General features: G+C 35.4%; 1 protein-coding gene across 1 annotated transcript in view; it reads right to left on the bottom strand.

The window, feature by feature from the left end:
- Mtap (Methylthioadenosine phosphorylase) overlaps positions 1 to 8,282 on the bottom strand; it is a 70,056-nt gene extending 61,774 nt beyond the window's left edge. Inside the window, exon 1 of the mRNA XM_089086795.1 lies at positions 8,143 to 8,282. Within this exon, the coding sequence (XP_088942921.1) occupies positions 8,143 to 8,154 (12 nt within the window). The 5' untranslated portion in view covers positions 8,155 to 8,282. The remainder of the gene's footprint in view (positions 1 to 8,142) is intronic.
- Positions 8,283 to 26,026: the final 17,744 nt, after the last annotated feature.

Genomic DNA, 26,026 nt, shown 5'->3' with positions numbered 1-26,026 from the left:
CAAAATTGTGAGATAGCCATTTTGTTCAGCGTAGTTGATTTTCACATAGAAAACATGTTTTTGAGGAGGACACTCCCTCAAAAACCTCAAGGCAAGGGTTTTAAGTCATACTCTAGGTGCATATAAGGTTTTTATAGAAGGCGTTGTCATAGAAACTTCAAAAAAGGCTCATTTGATTGGAAATTCAAAGGGATAGTGCCCTTTTTAATAGTCGAAAGTGATAGGGGGGCAACTAGCCCCCCCCCCACGCCCCTCATTCCCCCAAACATATCAAATCAAAATTTTGAGATAGCCATTTTGTTCATTGTAGCCTATTTCCAGATAGGAATAACGTTTTTGAGGAGGACAATCTCCAACAACTCTCTGGGTCGGGGTTTTAAATAATATTCTGGGGGCATCTAAGATTTACAAAGTAGACGTTACCGTATAAATTTCAAAAAAGGCTCCTTCACGTAGAAGATAAATGAAATAGGGCCCATTGTAAGAGTTGAAAGTGATTGGAGGACAACTCGCCCCCCTCCCACACTCATCATTCCCCCAAACACATCCAATCAAAATTTTGAGATAGCCATTTTGTTCAGCATAGTTGATTTCCAGATAGAAAATATAATTTTGAGGAGGACATTCCCCCACAACCCTCAGGGCAAGGGTTTTAAGTTATGCCCTGGGGGCATATAAGGTTTATATAGAAGGCGTTGTCATAGAAACTTCAAAAACCGCTCATTTGATTAGAAATTCAAAGAGCTAGTGCCCTTTTTAATAGTTGAAAGTGATGTTATTTGGTCTATTTTGTTCAGCATAGTTGATTTGCAGATAGAAAATATATTTTTGAGGAGAAAACTCCCCCACAACCCTCAGGGCAAGAGTTTTAAGTTATGCCCTGGGGGCATATAAGGTTTTTATAAAAGGCGTTGTTGTAGAAACTTCAAAACAGTCTCATTCAATTGGAAATTCAAAGGGCTTGTGGCCTTTTTAATCGTCGAAAGTGATTGGAGGGCAACTAGCCCCCCCCCCCACGGCCACCATTTCCCCAAACACATCCAATCAAAATTTTGAGATAGCCATTTTGTTCAGCATAGTTGATTTCCAGATGGAAAATATGTTTTGAGGAGGACACTCCCCCACAACCTTCAGGGCAAGGGTTTTAAGTTATACCCTGGGGGCATGTAAGGTTTTTATAGAAGGCGTTGTCGTAGAAACTTCAAAAAATACTCATTCGATTGGAAATTCAAAAAGCTAGTGCTCTTTTTAATAGTCGAAAGTGATTGGAGGGGAACTAACCCCCCCCCCCCCCCACCCAATGGTCCTCCACACAAATCCAATGAAAAATGTTAGACAGCCATGTTGTTCCTAGTAGTTGATGTCCCGATTGAAAACGTGTTTTGAGGATCAAACCTGCCCCAAAACTACAAGGTTCGAGTTTTAAGTCATATCCTAGGTGCCTGTAAAATTGTCATAGAAGGCGTTATCAGAGAAACTTCAAAAAAGGTTCATTTGATTGGAAATTCAAAGGGATAGTGCCCTTTTTAATAGTCGAAAGTGATAGGGGGCAACTAGCCCCCCCCCCCACGCCCCTCATTCCCCCCAACACATCCAATCAAAATTATGAGATAGCTATTTTGTTAAGGGTAGTTTAGTTCCAGATCAGAAGCAGGTATATCTGTAGGGCAATCCCCCCATGCACTCATGGGATGAATGGTAAGCAATACCTCGTGGCCATACATATTTGTTATAGGCAATAGGGCTGTAGCAACTTCAAAAAAGGCTCCATCGAGTAGACGTTCCAGGAGGTAGTGCCCCTTGTAATAGTCAAAAGCGATTGGAGGTCAACTAGCCCCCCTCCCAAACCCATCATTCCACCAAACACATCCAAACAAAATTTTGAGATAGCCATTTTGTTCAGCATAGTTGATTTCCAGATAGAAAATATATTTTTGAGGAGGACAATCCCCCACAACCCTCAGGGCAAGGGTTTTAAGTTATGCCCTGGGGGCATATAAAGTTTATATAGAAGGCGTTGTCATAGAAACTTCAAAAACCGCTCATTTGATTAGAAATTCAAAGAGCTAGTGCCCTTTTTAATAGTTGAAAGTGATGTTATTTGGGCTATTTTGTTCAGCATAGTTGATTTGCAGATTGAAAATATATTTTTGAGGAGAAAACTCCCCCACAACCCTCAGGGCAAGAGTTTTAAGTTATGCCCTGTGGGCATATAAGGTTTTATAGAAGGCGTTGTTTTAGAAACTTCAAAACAGGCTCATTCAATTGGAAATTCAAAGGGCTTGTGGCCTTTTTAATAGTCGAAAGTGATTGGCGGGCAACTAGCCCCCCCCCCCCATGGCCATCATTCCCCCAAACACATCCAATCAAAATTTGAAATAGCCATTTTGTTCAGCATATTTGATTTCCAGATAGAAAATATGTTTTTGAGGAGGACACTCCCCCATAACCCTCAGGGCAAGGGTTTTAAGTTATGCCCTGGGGGCATATAAGGTTTTTTATAGAAGGCGTTGTCGTAGAAACTTCAAAACAGGCTCATTCGATTGGAAATTCAAAGGGAAAGTGCCCTTTTTAATAGTCGAAAGTTATTGAGAGGGCAACTAGCCCCCCTCCCCATGCTCATCATTCCCCCAAACACATTCAATCAAAATTTTGAGATAGCCATTTTATTAAGGGGGTTTATAGCTTATGGAAAGGGGTTTTGTATGGGAAGAACACATAGGAAATCTATTATAATTATCCAATTATAAGCTTAAAATACATACTCTGTGATAGATGCAAAATTGCTTTGGCACACAAAATCTTATTAAGGTCAATTCCAAACAGTCGTGATCCCTTTGTGTCAGCAAGTGAAATGGTCTACACCCCCTTATTGGAGCTATTTTTTCAATCCATTCATAGTTGTTAATCGCTGTCCGCAAGTTATGCAAGCTGTCTATTGTTCATATATAAGGTTTTATCAAAAAGGTAATTGTATAGACTTTGAAAAAAGCCTCATTCGATTTAAATTGAAAGTTCTAGATCTGTTTTTTAAAGTCAAGTATAATCGGACAGTAAGTATCCCCCCCCCATGCCATAAAAACTTGAAATTTTTTGCAATCAAAAACAAACAAAAAATAATTAAAAAAAACTTTCCGAAAAATAAGTTTTTCAAAGAAAAGTAAAGGCCATTTTAAACTTAAGCTCAGCAGATACAAATACCTGTTAAAATTCAAACTCAAAACGACCAGAAATTACTATTAAAGAATAAATGGAACCCAAAACGAAAAGAAATTAAATAAACAATCATAGCAAAAAACATACAACAAGTAATAATACAAATGAATAAATAGATCTTAAAGCGAGTAATGCTTAGATTAAATATAAAAATCAAGCTTAAAACGAAAACAAATATTTTGCTATTAAAGTATAAATGAAACTTAAAACAAACAGAAATTAAATAAACAATCAATGTGAACAAACATACAATATATATTAATGTACATGAATAAATAAATCTTGAAACGAGTGAAACTTAAAATAATATGCAAATCAAGTTTGAATTGAATAAAAATAACTACTTTGGGTATTGCCTCACTGCAGAAGCCTAAAAGTGGAGGCAAGAGCTGCGAGTGGAGACAAGAGCTGCGTTTTCAGGCTCAACGGGTTCAAACACAGGTTGTTCTCATCTAGTTTCAAGTTTCTAGTTTTTCGTCTAGTTTCAATGGGTTCGAAGTTTCAACCCTGTGTTTGCTGCACTGATGCACAATACTTGATGCACTAAACAAGAACAACCCAAGTTCAAACCCACTGAGTGGTAAACAACCCATCTTCAAACACAGGTTGTTCTTGTCTAGTGCATCTAGTGCATCAAACATGGGTTGAAACTTCAAACCCACTGGAACTAGAAACTTGAAACTAGACAAGAACAACCTGTGTTTGAACCTTGTGAGCCTGAAAACGCAGCTATGGCAAAATCCTGGGAGAACACCATCAAATACAACCTTGAGCCAATTGTAGGGTTTAAATGCCATTCTTGTTAATGGGACCTCTCCTGGCTTGAAATTGTTTTCCTTTGACCATTACTTTAATTAATTACCTTAATTTGCACTTCAGAGCAAATTAAGATCCATAACTGAACCCAACAGAATGTGACCATCTGCCATCTCATAATACCAGGGAGAGAATTCTGAAGTTTTAGAGCTACTTCAAAGATTTCTCTTGGGATTGAGCTAATTCCTAAGGCTTTGTGGTTCTCAAGTCTCATGATAACAGGCTGATTATCTTGCAAAGTTGGTGGTTGAACGTTGAAATTATCATAGCAGCCATGCTGACTTGTTCCATCTTCTCTAGCTGGTGTATTAGGAGAGCTTCTGCCTTCTGCAAACATATTGTTGATATTGAAGGGTTGGGATAAGAGGGCTGCTGCTGTTGTCATAGAATTGAATAAATTTTGATTGTTTCAACCTGTGTACCTGTAAGTTGAATCAACTGTGACAAAACAAAAACTGGAAAAACAAGCTATGGGTGGCAGAATGCATTGAAAATATATAATTTGGGCTATATATTTGCTCATTGAGGGGGGGGTAAATGTGTTAACTGTGATTTTTCTGCATATTGTGAAGTAAGAATTCTTCTCTCAACATATTTCTTTCTCTCCAGGTAGCTATCTAGACAAATACCAAAATTTGTTTTATAAAAGTGAAATCTTTCAAAATAGATACTCTGCTAAAATAAAGAACAAGAAAAATATTTTATGCTTCATAAATATGCTCAATCCAAATTTTTGAAGTTTCAAAGATCTGCAAATACATTTCCTAAATCCATAAAAAAAACAATGATAGCCTATGGCTTAACGTTTTTTTTCAAACAACAGGGATTGCATTTTTAAAAACTAAAACCAGAGAAAAAGAAACTCAAAATTAAGGTATAAAATTGTTTTGTCTAAATTCTAATAACTATAGACAGGTTGAGTAACCACATTTCTAAGACATAAATCAGAAAACAGTTAAAATAGAAGCTTGATAATACCTTCCCAGAGTATGTTTTTGGCCCTGGATTCATTACTGAAAGTTTTATTTTTTCTTAACCTAACAACTTCCCAAAATAGCAAAAAGTAGCATGTTGAGAATCTTACCAACAGCATATGTATATGTTGTTCTCCATCTTGATGTGTTGTAGCCTATTTCTCATTATGGGTAGGCCTGCCTACATCCTTGTCCTGTGCAAAATAAGCCTAGACTATGCCATTGCAATAGAATTGAATGACAAATATTTTGTTTAAATAGGTACCATTCCTGATCAAGGATTCTTCACAAGGAAAAATTTTGATTAAAGCAAAGTAATACCATTATATTCCATATTTTATACTCCTTTAAATTTTTTATTGGTGTTTTTGTCATTGTTCCCCCCCCCATTTTCAGCCCATTTGGATCTTTACATGCCAACTAAAAATCAATGAGGAACTATTAGGGGGATGGGGGAGTTGCTCCCCCCCCCAATAATTTTGAAAATATTGTAATTGATTAAGTAAACTTAAAAATGAGAATTGGTAAGAAACTTGTTTATGTATTGCCTGTTTTATTTTGTCAAAACACAAAAATAGACTCTTAATAGGTCAAATGGAGACAGCTAAGTAAAAGGAGTAAAAGAAGACAGCTAGTCTCCTGGTTCAAATAAGAGTACAAGTAAGTACCTTACCCCATCAAACTTCTGATAAAACTAGCATTATCAGAATTTTTGTTTTTGAAACCAATACTAATTAAATAGTAAGTTAATTCAAAAATTGACCTTTTAAAACTGGAAATACAAGGAAAGAAGTGAAGATAAGGTAAATTTCTAGGTGGAACTAAAATTTAGCTTGGATGAAAGTGAAAACATCATTTGATGCCTTTTTTATGCTCTTTTGTAATTCAATTTTGCTTCTGGGGCTAATTGCATATTGGGCCCTTAAAAGGGCCCTAAAGGTATTTTATATGAATTATGAAAGAGCAAACATGGGTTGTTTTTGTCTAGTGCATCAAGCATTGTGCATCCAGTGCATCAAACACAGGGTTGAAACTTCAAACCCACTGAAACTAGACAAATTATATGAATTATGAAAGAGCATAAAAAAGCATCAAATGATGTTTTCACTTTCACCCTAGCTAAATTATATGGCCCACTGCAAATTTACAATGAACTTACCCCCCCCCCCAATGTGCAAATAAATACCCTTAACTGGAATATACCCTGAATTGTTGATAGCAAAGTTTTGGATTGGAAAATTTAGTGCTATTTTTGTCAACAGCATTTGAAAAACTTAAAACAGTAGGAAGACAGTTTATATTTGAGTTGTCTAATAAACGAGGTTTGAATTGTTATAAATTAGTATTTTTGGAGTATATTACTTTTGAGCAACTTATTTATGAACTAGGTATATGTTTTTAACCACTTTTCAATAACCTAACTAGTGTTGATAACTTCTTTGTATGGTTACAAAAATGAAACACCTTTGGTGCCCCTTTAAGGGCTCAAGATGCAACTAGCCCAAGAAGCAATTATGAATTATGAAAGAGCATAAAAAGGCATCAAATGATGTTTTCACTTTTATCCTAGCTAAATTGTAGTGCCACCAAGAAATTTACCAAAGATAAAGGTTTTCACAAGTGGAATTCTACTTTAGCTATCTTGGAAAAGGGTTAGGTTATGAAAATGAAACTTTCAGGGATGGGTCTATAGGCTAAAATATGTCCTTGGAAGGTATTTTGAAGTACCTACCTCCACTCCTTCTCCCTCTAGAGGGCCCTGACCTTTGATGACATTTAAAAATCTGTGTGTTATAAAAGTGAAACCTTGCAAAATAGATCTTCTGCTTAAATGAAGCAAACAAAATTGTTTCAGCTTCACAACTTTGCTCTATCCCAATTTATAAGGTTTTAAAGATACGCAAATACATTTCCTAAATTTTGAAAAAAACATTGATTTGGCTTCAAATTCCCCTCAAATAAAAGGAATTGCATTTTCAGAACTAAAGCCAGAGTAAAAGAAACTGATAACTGAAAATTAAGATAAATGTTGTTTTGTCAGATTTTCAATATGTATAGACCCATCATGTAGATAAATTTCAGGACCCTCTAGAGGCAGAAGGAGTGGAGGTAGGTACTTCAAAATACCTTCCTGGGACATATTTTAGCCTGTATACTATCCCTACAAGTTTCATTTTCCTAACCTAACCCCATTCCAAGATAGCCAAAGGTAGCTAAAGTAGAATTTTACCATTTTCACCCATGCAAAGTATGTTAACTAGGCATTCTGTATATTATGATGTAAGAATTGTTTTCTTAACATGTTCCCTTGCTAAATTTCTACCAAATCATATTATTGAGTAAGGAATAAAGTTAATACACCATTTGATGCCTTTTTTATGCTGATTACAAATATAATAATCATTTCTATTGGAAATGAATTTCAGCCCCCCCCCCTATATATGCCAATTCAGGGTTAGGTTGTAGAAAAATATATACCCTGAATTGGCATATATAGGGGGGGGGGCTGAAATTCATTTCCAATAGAAATGATTACTATATTTGTAATCAGCAGAAAAAAAGGCATTGAGTGGTATATTCACTTTATGTGTAAGTAAATAATATGATTTTGTAGAAATTTACCATTCCCTTATGTTAAGGGGCTGTCCTAGGCTTACACCCTGTAGTCTGTTGATCCATCCCTGACAGTTTTATTTTTCCTAACCTAACAACATTCCAAGATAGTAAAATGTGGTTTGTCTAATATTACCATATTATTTAGAGCTATACCTGGGAACCCAAGGGAGTGGTGCATTGTCATAAATGTAAATATTTCTGGAAAGGGCATTAGGCTAAGTAGGGAACCTAAAAGTACTTCTTTTATTATTAGTGTTTTGTTCATTTGACCTGCTAATATAGACTGTTACCACATTTTTAAGGCACTGCCTGGAAAGAAATTCTAATATGTTTGAGATCCATCCCAGTAGACATAGCCTTGCATGTTTCACAGTGACTAGCCTACATTTCAGATTAGCAAAGCTCTTCCAGCATTTACTAAGATTTTGGTCTTAAAAGCAGCTTATCTAGCTTAGTTTCAGTCCCTAAGATGCCCTTTAGGATATTCACATAAACTGATGAGGACTGAGGAATGAGATACCTTTATTTTCATTTTTGAATTTCTTCTAGCTCCTCACTTAGGCTATTCAAAATTGTTTGCTTGGATTTAGTAGCATCTTTATATCTAATGAAAAGGTCTATTGCCATCTATAAAGTAACCATTAAATTGCAAGATCAGTAAAACTTTAGCATAAAAATCGAAGCATGCGAGAGGGCTGGAACCCGCTCCTGAATAGAAGGGGGTTGCCCTCCTCAATTATCCTTTTCGTTTTAAGATTTGATGTTGCTTCTTACTTTCAGTTGAAAAAAAAAATCCGTTTTATATTTAATTTTAAATACAATAATGGTGAAAAATAATGGCTCTTTTTTGTTTTTTTTTGTTTAATGATTTTGTGTATATACTTTTACCATTTCACTGTAATATTTGTTGTCATATATCAAAACAGAAATCCAAAGAACAAAGAGAATTGCTAATTGTGGGTGCACTGTGATCCATACCCAGAAAATTTAACCTTTCTATGTTTTTCTTTTTAATTTGTGACCCACTTCATATGCGTAGTAATTTCGGTTCGTTTTCAAATTTTATGTTGCTCCTTACTTACAGTTGGAAAACTTGTTTTTTTTAAATGTCATTCTTTGTACAATAATGGTTGAAAACCATTTGGTAATTTTGCATAATAAACTATAACTGCAATACTTGTTGCTATACATTAAAAAATAATTACTATAAATTAAAAAGAATTGGGGATGTATTGTCATCCATATAAAGAAAACTTAGTCTTTCCGTTTTTGGATTCGTCTGAGCACTACCGTCTATGTCATCCACAAAACAATTTCTAAAAAGGGAGGGGAAGGACCCAGGGACCTGGATTTCAAAAGGTCTATACGCAACATAGACTGTTGTTTTATAGGCATCGACAGTTCTTGGGAGAAAGTTAACCATTATAGTGAAATATTTTGCCCTTCTTCTCCTTCTACGAAGCAAAACAACGGTAGCAGCAGTTGGAGATAGAATTATTCTAAGAAAAATTCCGTTTTAAGATTTAATGTTGCTCATCACTTTCAGTTGAAAAAACTGCATAATAAACCAGAACTGCAGTAGTTATTGCTATACCTTAAAAAATAACTACTATAAATTAAAAAAGAATTACTACTTGGGGATGCACTGTTATCCATATAAGGAAAACTTGGTATTTCCATTTTTGGTTTCGTCTGAGCACTACGGTCTATGTTATCCACAAAACAATTTCTAAAAAGGGAGGGGAAGGACCTAGAGACCTGGATTTCAAAAGGCCTATATGCAAGATAGACTGTTGTCTTATTGGCATAGACAATTCTTGGGAGAAAATTAATCATAATAGTGAAATATGTTACCCTTTTTCTCCTTCTGCAAAGCAAAACAAAGACAGCAGCAGCTGCAGTTGGAGATAGAATCATTCCAAGAAGAATATAAAATAATAACTTGTTCTAGCTTGGACTTTATTCCGCATGCGATTTTTCCGCATTCAAAATGCGTTTTTCCGGAAAATTATCTGCGATTTTTCCGCAAAGAGAATACGGTTATCGAATTTCGTTTTTCCGCAATCCGTAGCATGTGGGAACGAAGGGTTACTCTTAAATTGCGTTTTATTTCGCCGTTCTAAGAACTTCGTTTTAACTGAAAAAACGGCTTATAAGAGCTTTCCTTAGCCAGATAAAATTTCAAAGTCACAGATAAAATTTCAATCAACCAGCACAACAAAAATGGAAAATATACTTGTGAATGTAGCAAAACAAGCAATAGAGTTACTAGAGGAAAGTGACTGTTGACTGACTGTTGCACCGTTCTATTGAGTGCAAATGGGCACTCTTGCTTTTGAATGCTTATGAATGGGCATAGACATTAGATTAGTTGAAATGGGGGTGCAATCCTAAATAGTGGACTCCACATAGGGACACATGTTAAGAAAATATTTTTTACTCCATAATATGGACAATACTCATAGTTGTGGCACTTAGCCTAACACTTAATCAGCCGAATTTCCTTTCTAAATTTTAAGCTTAAGATGTATGAACAATTGAACATATTCCTAAGGGTATTGAAACCTGGGGTTAGCGGGAGTTTCTTAGTATTAGGTGTAATCTAAGATATCCAGAAATCCCTCCCATGATGTTTCCAAGTGACCCCTAAAGAATTTTTGTAAGTTTGGAAAGCAATTTATCCCAAAAATGCTTCCAGAACTTTCTGAAGATTTCAAAACTGTCCCACATATACGAAAAACAAATCACTACCATTTTTTAGATGAAAGACCCCATCAACAAAATCTACAAAATTAAATATCAATAAACTTGTTTTCTGTCATGTTTTTTTTATCTTAAAACTTGGCCGCCCAAAAGTAAAACAAAAGTTGTTGAACGGAGTATGAGGCTGAGTTCGTCGTTCTAAGAACGACGGTACTAAGAACGAAGAACGGCTTATAAGCGAAACATTTCATAGAACGGCGAAAACAAACGGCTTAATTGTAAAACCGAGGATTTGATTTCCATAGAACGACGACAACGAACGCAGCTATTATCATTTTTTGTTTTGACATGATTCCGACTTTGTTGGGAAGGGGTCCTCCATACAACTTGATAGAAGCTAATATCTATTGCCCTACTTACGCTGTTTTGGGGATTAGAACCCCCATTAAATTTTAGTAAAATTTTTGTAAAGTTTATTGTGTCATTTGCTTTTTTTTGAAAATTGAATGCGTTCTGAACAGCGTGCTTTAATGTCTCAAAGCATCAACGAAAAATAAAAGAAATGAAAATAAATTGAATATTTCATACATGTTGATATTTATTCCTGGAAATCTTAACAATTCAAGATTTTATTTAATAAGAAATTTCGTTTTCAATTTCATGAACTTAAAACAGATGCTAGTAATATATTTTTTACAGTAAAAACGCTAATGACGCAAAAGGCTTCAGAACTTTTACGGTTAGGGCAAAGGAAAGGGTTTTAAGTTTGACTTTAATATTAAATGTAATTTTTGCTAATTATAATATTTATTTATTCGTCTATATCTGCACCTGCAACCTTTGTGTTTGCTTTGATCCTGTATTTTAATTTCTGTTTCCTTTCGGTTTTATTTGTTCTTTAAATTTAAATTTATGTTGTTTTGTTATTATTGTAAAAGCATTATTATTGTTTATTACAGTGAATTTTACTTCAGTTTCTTAGGTCTTTGGCATAAAAATTCAAATATCATATTCGAATCTGAATTCTTCAGTTGCATAGTTATCTAAGCGTTGGCTTTGATTAAGTTCAATATAATTATTGGAAAAATTTCGTTCAAATGGAAATCAAGGTTTGGAACTGTTCTTGAACTAACATTTTGATTCAATAACAATTAGAGATAATGTACTCAAAAGAATCCCCCCGGAAAAAAATCTAAAAGTTGCACATGACTGAAAGCAGAATATGAGAGTGAAGAGTGGATTTGTTAATTTTGGCACGGAAAAACTATAATTCTACCAATTTAAAAGTCAATAGGTTTTTTGATTGAGTTTAACATCCCTTTTATCATTCCGTGGAAGTTCAAACTTAATTTCCTGGCTGTTTTCTAAATATATCACAGACGACGCTTGGTAACCGGGATGCAAATAACATCTTTTGATTTATTTCAATATGATATCATAAATCCCCTTAAGTTTATAATGAATGCCATTAGCCGTTCCTGATGTATTTCAGGTATGCCCTATTTACAAGAGGTATGCACAAAGTGTCTTTTCATTGAGTTCAATATCCTGTCAACATTTTCCGAAATTTTCAACTTAATATCGTTAGCTGTTTCTGAAGTATTACACAAAATTAATTTAAAACCTAAATACGGATATTATATTTGGATTCATGTCAACATACCCTTAAAGTTTCAACTAAATACCGCAGTCTTATCCTGAGAAATTTGTAGCCTGAGAATACGCGCCTTAGGCAACCGGGATGAGCACAGTTTATTTTGATTAAATTTGAGATCCCTCAGCATTCCCTAATAGTTTCAACTTAATATCCAAAACTAGATAATTTTGGAGACCACACTGCCTTTCCATGACGATAAATAAAAGTTCAAATAGGGATAAAATCCTTTTAATACACAGTGATGATGATAACAGTGATAGAAATTCACAGAAAATACCAGATATTTCGGTCACATATGCAGTGACCGAAATAGCTGGTATTCAACATCCGAATAGACAATTCCTGGAAGTTTAAACTTAATAATTTCTGCTATTTCTGAGCTATGCCCATCAAAAGCTGGGGCGCAAATAGTTTCTTTAGGTTCAATACCGCTGTCAATATTCTTTGAATGTTTCAACTTGATACCCTTCACTATTTGTTCTTGAAATACTGAAGATATGCCGTTTTGAAAACCTAGATAAATATTGTATGTTTTTATTTTAATGAATATCCCTCAGGTTAATATTAAACTCTCCAGGCTCACTGTATATGACTGAATAGTGGAGATTACTAGAGCTCTCTAAGGGCGACCCCTTCACCACTTGTTGTCACTCTTAGTTCTAAGGCTGCATTGGCCACGAGTCATATCTTTGGCCTCCTTTTCTCTTCCAAGTTTATGTATGGGCGTTGTACCGGTTTCACGACCTCCAACGTAGCTCCTAAATGACATTCAGAAAAGAAAGGAAGGGAAAACCAACCAAAAACTTTAAAGCACTGAAACACTAAAAACCAAAACTACACTGATATCTAATTCGTCTAGGCCTAGCAACAATCTTTACATTTCTCCCCCTCCTTTTTTAATTTTTTTAAAATCCGGTTTTTTCTCTTTTTCCTTAAGCTATTTCCTTTTTATTATTCATTTTCTCCCTGTTCAACTCTTCGGAAACCATTCTTTTTCATTTCTCTATAATCGATCCATAGTTTCCATACTTTGAGGAGGTTTATAGTGGAAACACTGACAAGGAGTCAAAAAAATAAATGCACCGCCACTCATGATACAAATACTCATGGACTGTGGTGATTTCATTTTCTTTTTAAGTTTGTTTTGCTCAAAATGGATTTTGAGGCTATTTATACTCTCTTCTTAAGGTATCATTTCTTTATCAAGAAACCTATGAATTTCGTCGAAGTCAGTTGTTCCAAGGTCGAAGTGAAGGTTACTAATGTTGATAATTTGACTCTGAGCAAATTTTGTTAAGTTGAGTTTCGTTTTACGATCATGCACTTCAGTTACTGACAATTTATCATGAACAAGAGGACGTTCGTTTTTTTACTTGAACAACGAATAGAGGGGGCAGTTTCATTCCATTCATTTTTAGTGGTATTACCGCATGTTTTCAAAGTAGATTTAACTGCTTTAACACTATTTTCAACAAAGGCATTGGGCGGAGGATGCTAGGTGAACTATGTCCAATTTCAAATCCAAGATTTTCTGCCATAGAACTTAGGACCTTTGACCTACAGGACATATGGATATTAAATAAAATAATATCAAAGATACCATATTTTGAAAGAATATATTTTAAAATGAAGTTACGAATAATTGAAGCAATGGTGTTTGGGACAGCTGCTACAATTATATAATTGCTAAAATGCTCTACCGTGATTAGAACATACAAATTCCCGATAGCAAGTTCATATGACATGGGCCCTGTGCTGCCAATGAAAAGAATGAAATATGTGAAGGAGGAATATTTTCAGCCAAAGGTTTGGTCAATGTAGGACCATTGATATTATTACAGAGACGTAAACTAAAATGTGTAACATCATTTTGTACAAATGCCGGTAAGCTTTCAAAAACTGCATATTTGCGTACCCGCTCTAGCGTTTTCAACTAATATCAATTTGTTATAAATCAAGGCAATAATGGTGAATATAAGTTCTCTTACTAACAAAATTCTATATGAATTTACTTGTCCTTTATTCCCACTTCTATCGACTGCATAAATAAGTCCATTACGAATTACATGTTCATATTTTAGAAGCCACTTAAGTGCTTAATTTGTTATGAATCAAGGCGATAATGATGAATACAAGTTCTCTTAATAACAAAATTCTATATGAATTTACTCGTCCTTTATCCCCGCTATTATCGACTGCATAAATAAGTCCATTACGAATTACCTGTTCATATTTTAGAAGCCACTTAAGTGCTTAATTTGTTATGAATCAAGGCGATAATGATGAATACAAGTTCTTTTAATAACAAAATTCTATATGAATTTACTCGTCCTTTATTCTCACTTCTATCGACTGCATAAATAAGTCCATTACGAATTACATGTTCATATTTTAGAAGCCACTTAAGTGCTTAATTTGTTATGAATCAAGGCGATAATGATGAATACAAGTTCTCTTAATAACAAAATTCTATATGAATTTACTCGTCCTTTATCCCCGCTATTATCGACTGCATAAATAAGTCCATTACGAATTACCTGTTCATATTTTAGAAGCCACTTAAGTGCTTAATTTGTTATGAATCAAGGCGATAATGATGAATACAAGTTCTTTTAATAACAAAATTCTATATGAATTTACTCGTCCTTTATCCCCACTATTATCAGCTGCATAAATAAGTCCATTACGAATTACCAGTTCATATTTTAGAAGCCTGCGGTTAAAGTAGGAAATGAGGTTATCAGCTGGTTTTGTATTAAATCAGAAGTTAAGCAGGATTGTGTTCTATCCCCCTTTATATGGATTATTTTGATGGACTTTGTTTTAAGGAGCACAGGAAAGGCAATGGGAGACCACTGAATCAAATCGGAAGGAAAATGTTTCCTGTAGCTGGATTATACTGCTTATTTAAGCATTCTAGAAGAAAGTATGAAGAACATGAATGAGTTTTTAGAGGTTTTGCGAGTTCGGGGAGCTAAAATTGGTTCGAAAATTAATGTTAGGACGACTAAGTCACTAAGGCTAGGAATAAGTGAAGATGAAAAGGTGACGTTGGGTAATGAAAAGATTGATCAGGTGGGCAACTTCACTCACCATGGTAGCATTATTAGTAGAGATGGTGGGAGCAGTGAAGATGTTAAAAATAGAATTGCCAAGGCTTAGGTTTTTTTTTCACAGTTAAAAAAAGTCTGGAAGAATAGGAAGATAAGTCTGCAAACCAAGATTAGAATATTAGAAGCTACAGTGATGACAGTGGTCAAATATGGCTCTGACGCATGGACGCTCCGAAAAGCGGATGAAGATTTGCTAGATGTTTTCCAGAGAAATTGCTTAAGAAGTGTTCTGGGTACCCGGCTGACTGACCGTATTTCAAACAATAGGCTATATGAAAAATGTGGTTCAATACCGCACTCTAAGGCTATAATGAAAGAAAGGTTGAGGTGGTTAGGGCACGTTGTGCGTATGAAAGATGGCAGATTGCCGAAGATTGTTCTTTTTGGCCAACCATCTTGGGCTAAACGAAAAGGAGGTCGTCCCCGTCTGGGGTGGGAGGACGTCAAAAAGAAAGATTTAAATGAAATGGGAACTTCGTGGGCGGGTGTAAAAAGGGAGGCTTTGAATAGATTGGGGTGGAGAAGGAGCGTGCGTGGCTGTGTTGGCCTCAGGTGGCTTGGTGCTTCGGTGAGTTGTTAGTAGTAGTAGTAGTAGTATTTTAGAAGCCACTTAAGTGCCTTCTTCCTTGGTATCAATTTTTAGCCCGGGAGACTCTAATCTAAGCTCATGACAATGGATACCCTGCGAGTATAATAATAATAATTTATTTATGACCCACATATGAACATTATAAATGACACTGCGGAGTAATGCAAAATATAAAAGAAAAAATAACAACATAATTACGAAATCAAAAAAAAAAAAAAAAATACAAATTAACCGATATCACGAAGAAAAAAAAAAACTAAGAAGTCAGTGACAGAAACAACATTACTAGTATTCATAATCATATTAGAAGACACACTGCCCAGTCGCGCGCAAGCACCAATGACACCATAACGGGATACAATATTTCTTTTTTTAAAACGGCCGGGTAAATACATCAGATATTTACAATATCTAAAGTAACCGCTTCTAAGTCTCGGTAAATCATTTTTCCTAGGTAAGTGGTGTAATCCAGATAGAAAATTTACTCCTGGAGAGCAAAAACTATTATAAAGCCGAGCTAGGCCCTTACGGTTGTAACGCCCTCTATTTGGAGATATCTTACCATATGACACACGAATATTATTTAATGCATTAGTAACCAACTCAGAGCAAGTTTCGGAAATGGACGGGCAAAAAGATATACTAAGCCACTTGAATTTATCCAAACAAGGTAATGAAATCGAACCGAGGTTTAATGGAGATACAGAAAAGCTACTATTAAAACACATAAACTCACACTTTCCCATATTAACAGATAGGCCAATATCACTAAGTAGAGAAGACAGCTTACGGAAGTTCTGAGCCAGCCCTCAACGAGAAAAACTAACTAAAAGGACATCGTCGGCGTATGCAATATAACTTATACCAATATCACAAAAAAACACAGTAGGAGATAGATGTTTTAAACAAGTAGCGAGGACACATTTAAATATATAAGGAGATAAAACTCCTCCCTGTCGAACACCTTTCCTTACAGCTACTGAATCAAAAGTATTTGACAGCCACTTAATACGCACATAAGAATTATCATACCAATATCGCAATGTAGAAATAACTGAATAATTGACTCCGGAACAAGCAAGGGAATGCAAGGCCTGGGCATGAACAACATTATCAAAAGCCCCGGAAATGTCTACTGTGCAGCAATACAATGAACGCTTCTGGGCAAAAGCTTCCTTTAACAACCAGCTGAGCATTGATGCGCCTGGGGGCAACCAACCCCTCTTCTAAATCCTAGTTGAAAAGACGAAAAATCGCACTTAGAAGTTATTTCAGGCAAAAAGACATACTCAGAAATCTTACTCATAAAGCAAGATAAAGTAATCGGTCTATAAATCGAGCATGAATCTGGATCTTTACCGCGTTTAAGTATAGGCGTGACACTACCGGAAAGAAAACTATCAGGAACCAGAGATTGAGCAACAAAAATCTGGAATAATAACTGGAGGTGGTTCAACAATAATGGGCAATCATAAGCAAAATTCCCAAAGCATAGGCCATCACAATCAGGAGAATCTGATCTTTTTACTTTCTTCAGTGCCCAATGTAAATCACTTATACTTATCGCAGGGACTCTATATTGACACACAGACACTGGCAGGACCGAACTAAGTAGATTAGAAAAATGTTTCTGAACACACTGATTAAATACGGAAAATATGTCAATAAAATGGCGCACAAAATTCATAAGGTTTAATTCCGACTGAGGTGGGGGAGAACACTTACTGCTATTAATAACTCTATTCCAAGTCATTTTACTATTTGGAGCGTCCCACGCGTTGAGCCTTGCATTACGTAAGCAAGATTTGTGTTCTTTCTTCGTTTTTTGCTTGACTGTAAACACAGCACCGGAGGAGGGTCGATCGCAAGCGTTCCACAATCGCAACCAAAACTTTGCGCGGTTCTTTACTTTTTTCACTTCTGGATGTATATTCCACAGGGGCTTGCGATACCCAGAACGCACGTGCTCAATCGGAACTGCAACTTTTTTGGCCGACTTTAGACATGCCACTATCTGGTAATAATACGAATTTAGGTCTTCCATAGAATCGGGGCACTTTATCGAAGTCTGGAGCAAGTGAAACGGGACTTTAATAGTTGAGAGTAGAGTGCATAAAGTAGTAATATACCTCTCAACGTTTATCCGACTCCAATTGGGCTTTTAATACCATTTTGAATGGGGACCCTTAAAGTGGGCTTGAACATCAGGAGGCTCAACTAGGCACGAAATAGGGAGATGGTCATCATTGATTTTATCTTCATCAACAAAACACCTCGGATTTAATTAGACCGGACTTAGACACAATAATATGGTCGAGGTTGGATTTAACGAAGCCTCGGTTATGAATGCAAGTATAAGCCAGGTTCTTAGCAGCGACATGATAGACACTTGGCAGAGACTCTAGCAGAAGTTCAGATGGATCAGATGAGGTCAATATGTCAGTATTCATATCCCCGGCTAGGATTCAATCAACATTTTTATCTACAAATTTTATGAAAAGAGATTTTAGTTTATGGCAAGCTTTAGCAAAAGCAGTAAATGACTGAGTGTTTCGATGATTGCATGGGAGATACATATTTACAAAAGCCATGTTATTACACTGGATTGCTAGAATATTAGCATCAGAATAAATTTGCATAGGCTGATATCCCGACCGAATGAAGATAGCGGTGCCGCCGGAAGGGCGACCGCGGGTCTTTTTTGCTTCTCGAATAAATATATCATGTGTAGCAGACCGCCTTAAACTGTTCGTATTAACTTTGGAAAGTAGATGCTCCTGTAGGAATACAACATCAAAATTTAGCAGCTCGTCAATTTGCAGATTCTTATCTTTAGTACCATTAATGTTCAGAGAAACAAAACTTAAGGCTGTAGGAGAAGTCATCATGTTGTCTTGGCAAGCGCATTTCTCAGTACCGAGTATTTTATACTGTAAGAAACATGATTTCCTCCGCAATTGGCGCACTTAGGAGCAACTGAGCAAGGGTTGTCCGTGGTGTTTTCGTGAGCCGCAGCACAGCGGGAACATTTTGGTAAATCAGGAGAACGTGGGCATCTAGCAATAGTGTGATTTACCCCTTGGCACCGGAAACAACGACGCGGTAATTCTTGGTAGATTTCAACACGAAAAAGCTCATATCCAAGTTGGAGATCATGGTTAATTGCATTTTTCAGTGCTAACTGATCCAGAAATTCCAAACGAAAACATTTTGAATGTCCTATTTTTATAGCACGTACTAATCCCGGTATGCTTTCCTTTAGAGATGATTCTGATACATTTTCAGGGATACCCTGAACAATACCAAGTGCTTTTTTATCAAGGACCTTGGTTTGAACATTAAGTAGGCTCTTAGAGGCTGAGGCGGCAAGGGATACGGCTGACTGCCTATCTCGAATAACTACGATCCATTTTTTATTCTGATTATCAGGTTTTAGACTAAGAATCCCTTCACGACCTTCAAGCGTATCCAATTTATTTTTTCGCAAACCAGGATCACATAAATCGGTAGGAACATTTTTCACAATTACTGCATATGTAGGTTTATCTTCAACTAAAGGGGGAGTGGCGGGGGGGAGGTGGCTGGGTTTGAAGCTTTTCCGACAAAGCGCGTAATTCATTAAAACAGGCGTTTACCTTACTACTAAGCATGGAATATGCCGATGCAGGAATTAACGGGATTTCACTCGCGTTCCTTATCGCGAAGTCCGGCACATCTATATCTTCAGAGTCGCATCTTTCAAACGCTGCAATAATATCGGCAATACTATTTGGTTGGGCGTTATTACCAAATCGCCTGGGTGGAACTTCACTCGGAAACACTTTCTGGAGGAAAAGCTTTCTCGCATCTAACACATCAGTAGCCGAAAAAAAATCCAAAGTATGATCTTTAATCGAATCGTGGGAAATCCCTTGTTCGAGATTTTTCTGTATGAAATTCAACACTGGATTATAAAAAAGTTTATCTTTCGCCCAAATTCCAGGATCAATTATTTTCACTTACAGTAATATAGTCCATAAATCATAATCCCTTATTCCACTTATGAAACCAAATTGCTTCGATTAATCGTGTCCGTAAATCATAAGCCGTAAAAACTACTGAATATCGACCCTGGCCATCCGTTAACTCCCTAGCAATTATCCGGCAGCCAGAGTACTGAGATTTCATTTTCCAAAAGTCAAGATGTTTTCCAATATCATTTTCAAATATACATATATTGCAGGGTTGCCACCGTCAGTAGGATTTTACTAGATCTAGTAAAAAAAATCTAGTAAATTTAGAGGATCTAGTAAATTTCCCAAAATCTAGTAAAAACTAGTAAAAAGTCATGATTTATAGTAAACAAATTTTTTTTTATTTTCAATGAATTCAGGGAAAAAGATTATCGTAAATATATGATAATCTACAAATTTTGCTTGTCTGTCTCTTAAAGAGACAGACAAGCAGTCACAAAATCATCTTTCTGTGAATTAAATCTTACCAACTAAAAATGAAGCTGTAATGACACTTGGATTTGTGATGATTGGGAATCTATTAGAATCAAAACAAAAGCCACCCAAAACAAAAACTACCCAAGGTGTTTAGGTGAATCTCCTCAGTCTGAAAATTTTTATTGAGGAAAAAGGATCCTGCTGAGAGAAATTAAAATTAAGTAGAAAAGTAACATTATATATATATATATATATATATATATATATATATATATATATATATATATATATATATATATATATATATATATATATATATACGCGATAAGAAACAGTTATCACTCCATAAAATGCCAAAAAATTGTAGTTACCAAACTTTGAAAGCAGTGAAAGTCATCTTTTTTTTCAAAATTGCAGAACATGATTCATTCTACTTGTAGATAGAAAGTTTATCATCCTTTCATCCTAGGGAAGAACTAAAGTAAATAGTAATATTTGTGGGTAGGGGCAACTCGTAATTGAGTCAAGGTCTAAAGCTATATAGGTTTGATACATTAATAAATATTTATTGTTGTCAGATATTAAATAATCGTCCCATTGTTTATATTTGAGTCTCTTAACTAAATTAAATAAAAAAAACAAGTTTTTTAAACTGAAAGTAAGGAGCGAAATTAAAACTTAAAACGAACAGAAATTATTCTGTATATGAAAGGGGCTGTCCCCTCCTCAACGCCTCGCTCTTTACGCTAAAGTTTTTTTATTGTTTTAAAAAATAAAGTTGTGAGACAGAGTCAAACTTTATCGTAGAGAGCGAGGTGTTGAGGAGGGGACAGTCTCTTTCATATACAGAATAATTTCTGTTCGTTTTATGTTTTAATGTCGCTACTTACTTTCAGTTTAAAAAACTTGTTTTTTTTATTTAATTTTTGAACGTTTTTGAATAAATGCAGGTTTTGATCTTGGCTCACCGAAAATGAATAATTAAAACAAAATTTTCATATTAATTTACTTTTATTTAGTTAAATGGCTTTCTCGAAACTTGTTCAATTTTATTTACGAACGTTTTTATTAGTAATAAATATACGTAACTTACGAATTAACTTACGTAACGAACTTCTATATTCATATATTTTTAATACATTTATTAGGGGGTTCGCCCCCTAGTCAATAACTTGCTCTTTAAGCGAAAGTCCAATTTTTGTTCCAATTCTTTAGAAATGACCGCTTAATCACAAAGGCCGTTAATTAGACTAAATAGCTCTTATGAAAGTACTAAAAAATCTTTGGCTTAAAGAGCGAGGCATTGACTACGAGGTGAACCCAATTATATATGTAATATTTTCTGTTCGTTTAAAGTTTCGATGTTGGTGCTGTTGCAGTTGAAATACTTGTTTTTTTATATTAAATTTATGATCTTTTTTAAATAATGCTGGGAAGACCGGCGTCCCCTTCATAGCAATGTCCCTTCCCCCATGAAAACTTCCTTCATGGAAAGATCCTCCCACATAACCCCTGACCCACCCACCCCCCCACTACTAGGAAAAATCTCCCCTGAAAACGTCTGTATACTTCCAAATAATCAATACTATATGTTAACATTGGGTAAAGTTCATAACTTTCAGCCCTCCCCCGGGAACTTTGGGGGATTAAGTCATCCTAAAAGACATACTTATAATATTTTCGAACATGCTGAACAAAATGGCTATCTAAAAATTTTGATCAGATGACTTTGGGAAAAAAATGAGCGTGGGAGGGGGCCTAGTTGCCCTCCATTTTTTTGGTCACTTAAAAAGGGCACTAGAACTTTCAATTTCCATTCCAATGAGCCCTCCCATGATATTCTAGGACAGCTGGTTCGATACGATCACCCCTGGGGAAAAAAACAAAAAAAAACAACAAATAAACACGCACCCGTGATCTTTCTTCTGGCAAAAAATGCAAAATTCCACATTTTTGTAGATGGGAGCTTGAAACCTCTACAGTAGGGTTCTCTGATACGCGGAATATGATGATGTGATTTTCATTAAGGTTCTATAACTTTTAGGGGTTTTTCACCCTTTTTTCGAAAATCAGCCAAATTTTCTCAGGCGTCTAACTTTTGATGGGTAGGATTAAACTTGATGAAACTTGTATATTTGAAATCAGCATTAAAATGTGATTCTTTTGATGTATCTATTCGTATCAAAATACCATTTTCTAGAGTTTCGGTTACCATTGAGCCGGGTCGCTCCTTACTTACAGTTCGTTACCACGAACTGTTTGAAAATGGCTGCTGTCCACTGTGTTAGGTGAATGCTGTGAACTTGAGTGCTTCTTCTCTTCTGAATGAGATGACATATGGTTTCAGTCTGCACAGGGGCGGATCCAGGATTTTTTTAGGGGGGGGGGGCATAAAATAGGTTGATCTGAAATAAAACATTTTAGGGGGGGGGCAAAATAGGTTGATCCGATAAACTTGCGTTATGAGCAAGTTCAATTAACGCAATCTCGAGTTTAAGTTAATACAACGGAGGAAAACGATTCTCCATCACGTTTCACAGTTGGACCTCTAAAATCCGTGCAAATTTTGGAAAGCTTTGTCGCCTTTTAAAGACGCTGCTGGAAATGAACTGTTTCCATACTTGCCAAAGTTCTCTGTGACTCTCTACAGCTTGCCCCATTCATGCGCTGGTGCAGAGAGACAGTTCTCGATTTTGTCCGTCATAAAAACCAAAAATCGGAATAAGCTAAATATCTCAACTGTTTCAGCCCTTATGAAAACAAAGCAACTTGTCCTCAGGTCGTCAAGTGGAGTCCATGACAGGGTGATCCCCAGCGATTTGACTCGGGCTACCAAGAAATGGAAACAGGTGGATCCCTTGAGTCAGAATTTGACACTAGTTGGTGCTTTAAATTCGGATGAGGACGAGGACGAGTAAAGATTTTTAAGTGAGACTTTTTTAATTATGACTACATGTTTTTTTTTTACTATTAAATTTGTATGATTTACCTGACCTGAAGACTATTGACAAAATGGTATTTTTTAAACTAATTATTGTATGTTATATAAGTTTTCTTTTTCTTGGCAGCCCTAGTCCAATTTGAGGTGTACTTTTTAAATTACATAGTTTTACAACTAAATCGGGAGCCGATTACGTCGTTTCCGTTTTGAAGTGACATAGATTAAATTGGTGTTTGATTCCCTAGAATACGAACGAGAAAGAATCCAGACAAAATCAGTTAAAAAAAATCATAAATTAATTGCTTTAAAATCTACCACACATCTTTGTAAGCAGCTTATCCCTAATTTAAAGACCAGCCTAATTAGTGTTTTAAAACTGGCAAATTTCCTCCTAAAAATGTAAAATGTAAGGGTTTAGATTTCAAACCTAAAAACGGAAACTGGGGGACAAATTTCAAAAGCCGTCACTTTCAAACACACCTCAGATTCTTAGCACTTCATCGCCTGAATTGCTTCGTGATGAGTTGTAGCTGTTTGTCTTCGTTGATTGTTTTTTACTTTTTCAATATATCTGAATTTTATGACCTGAAGGACATTCATAAATTTAAAGCCGGACTTCACCAGAAGAATTTCCAGAATCCAAGATTCCAGACTATTGTTTGACGTCTTGCATACACCGCATCTGGAATATGAAGCCTATCCAGTAATACATCCAAATAATCCAAAAAAAGGATTTTTGAACTTGTAGGTTTCCGGAATTTTCAATCATACTATAAAAACGAAAGAAAAGAGGAAAAGAGAAAAAAAAGAAGAAAAAAGGAAAAAAAACTTCGAAAATCGTACTGATTATCCTCCTATATTAAAAATCGATGCTTGATGGTGATTTCAAACCTAAAAACGGTGACTGGGGGACAAATTTCAAAAGCCGTCACTTTCAAACACACCTCAGATTCTTTGCCCTTCATCGCCTGAATTGCTTCGTGATGAGTTGTAGTTGTTTGTCTTCGTTGATTGTTTTTTACTTTTTCAATATATCTGAATTTTATGACCTGAAGGACATTCATAAATTTAAAGCCGGGCTTCACCAGTAGAATTTCCTGAATCCAAGATTCCAGACTGTTGTTTGACGTCTTGCAAACACCGCATCTGGAATATGAAGCCTATCCAGTAGTACATCCAGATAATCCAAAAAAAAGGATTTTTGATCTTGTAGGTTTCCAGAATTTTCAATCATACTATGAAAACGAAAGAAAAGAGGAAAAGAGAAAAAAAGAAGAAAAAAGGAAAAAAGACTGAAAATCGTACTAATTATCCTTCTATATTAAAAATCGATGCTTGATGGTGCAAAAATTTTTTTGAGCATTTAGTAAAAACAGATGCGATCTAGTAAATTTTTTCTCTCCAATTTAGTAGATTCTTCCAGGTCAGAGTGGCAACCCTGATATGCTGTTTTTATTTCTTTATCACGCTTTGAGCCCGTCTGGTCCAAAAAAAATTGTTACATTTTTGTGAGTTAGCGATCTAAAGGACATAAAACTTCTGTTCAAGTTCAAGTTCAATCATTTTATTATTAACATATACATGTATATAATTGACATAGGCCCATGGGGAGACAAGCTCGAAAAACTAGGCCTAGAAAAGGATACAATAAAAAATACAAAGATAATTACGACGGCAAAGATACAATAATACAACAATAATATGAAAGTAGTACCTAGCCCAGGATCCAAATATAAATATAAATAAAAAAAATCAATATTATTAAATATAAATTCATACTAAAAGATAGCCGAGAGGCCCACATTCACCTATAACAACAATCCAAACAAATAACTTAGTCATATTAAAAAGACGCTTAATTAAAAGTAATCCTGAACTAAATGAAATTTAAGATTCCTTTTTATTAAATGGACAGAAGAAAATTTATCAATAAAATCCTTGTTAGCATCCCAGTACCGAGCGATTAACTTGAATGGGGCGAATTTAGATCTCTCAGTACTATACTTGTCAATGTCCATACTCTTTTTTTGTCGTCTGTTGTGACGAAGTAAATCTTGTGATTAGGAGAACAAATTTTAATGGATGTAATGTGGCGGTAATTTCTTAATGTCATAATTAAATTAGAAAATAATTGCTCCAAAAGTAAATTGTTGAGAAACTGGAAGTATATCTAGATAAGTATATAAAGATGCTGTAGAAGACTTATTTGGAAGTGAAATAGGCGATGAAATAAAATGGTTGAGAATTCTTACTGCTTTATTTTGTAAAATCCGTATTGATTTAATATGGATTTTAAATGTAGATAAATATACTAGAGAACAATAATTAATATTAGACTGAATCAGAGCAAAATAAATGCTTCGTAAAGCAGAGTAGGGCAAATAATGCTTCAACCTCCGTATTAAACCAACATACCTTGAAATCTTTTGCGTATATTTTGAATGTGTGTTTTAAAAGATAAGCTTTCATCAATCATAAGTCCAAGGTACTTTATCACTTTCACTCGAGATATTGATAATAGATACTTTGAAGAAGTAACTCGGGTAATGCGAGGGCATATATTTGACTTCCTGCCGTAAATTATGAAATTAGTTTTTGATAAATTCAAAGCAATAAAATTTGCAGAACACCATTAAAGAACATTAGAAAATGCAGTATCAAGTTTTGCCTCCAACTCCTCATCATTCCTCTCAGAAACTGAAACCGCCGTATCATCAGTAAAATGTGTGCTGAGACATGGGATTGCCAAAGTGCGTTGAAAATCATTTATATAAACTAGAAAACCCAGAGGACCTAGGACAGAGCCCTGAGGCACCCAACCGTCGAGGACTGAGGAACAGGCAAAGAGAGAAAATTACCTCCATTTATTCGTTGCTTTCTCTTACCAAGATAAGATTTAACTAGATCCAACGCCGGTCCACGCACTTCACAATTATCACAATTTTACGAAGCAGAATACAATGGAATATTG

This window comes from Artemia sp. Qi Xiang Cuo, chromosome 3 (genome assembly GCF_049724085.1).
Source record: "Artemia sp. Qi Xiang Cuo chromosome 3, ASM4972408v1, whole genome shotgun sequence".
In the NCBI taxonomy this organism is placed as follows: domain Eukaryota; kingdom Metazoa; phylum Arthropoda; class Branchiopoda; order Anostraca; family Artemiidae; genus Artemia; species Artemia sp. Qi Xiang Cuo.
The sequence above is the reverse complement of the archived record's forward strand: the minus strand, read 5'-3'. Positions and strand labels throughout refer to the sequence as shown.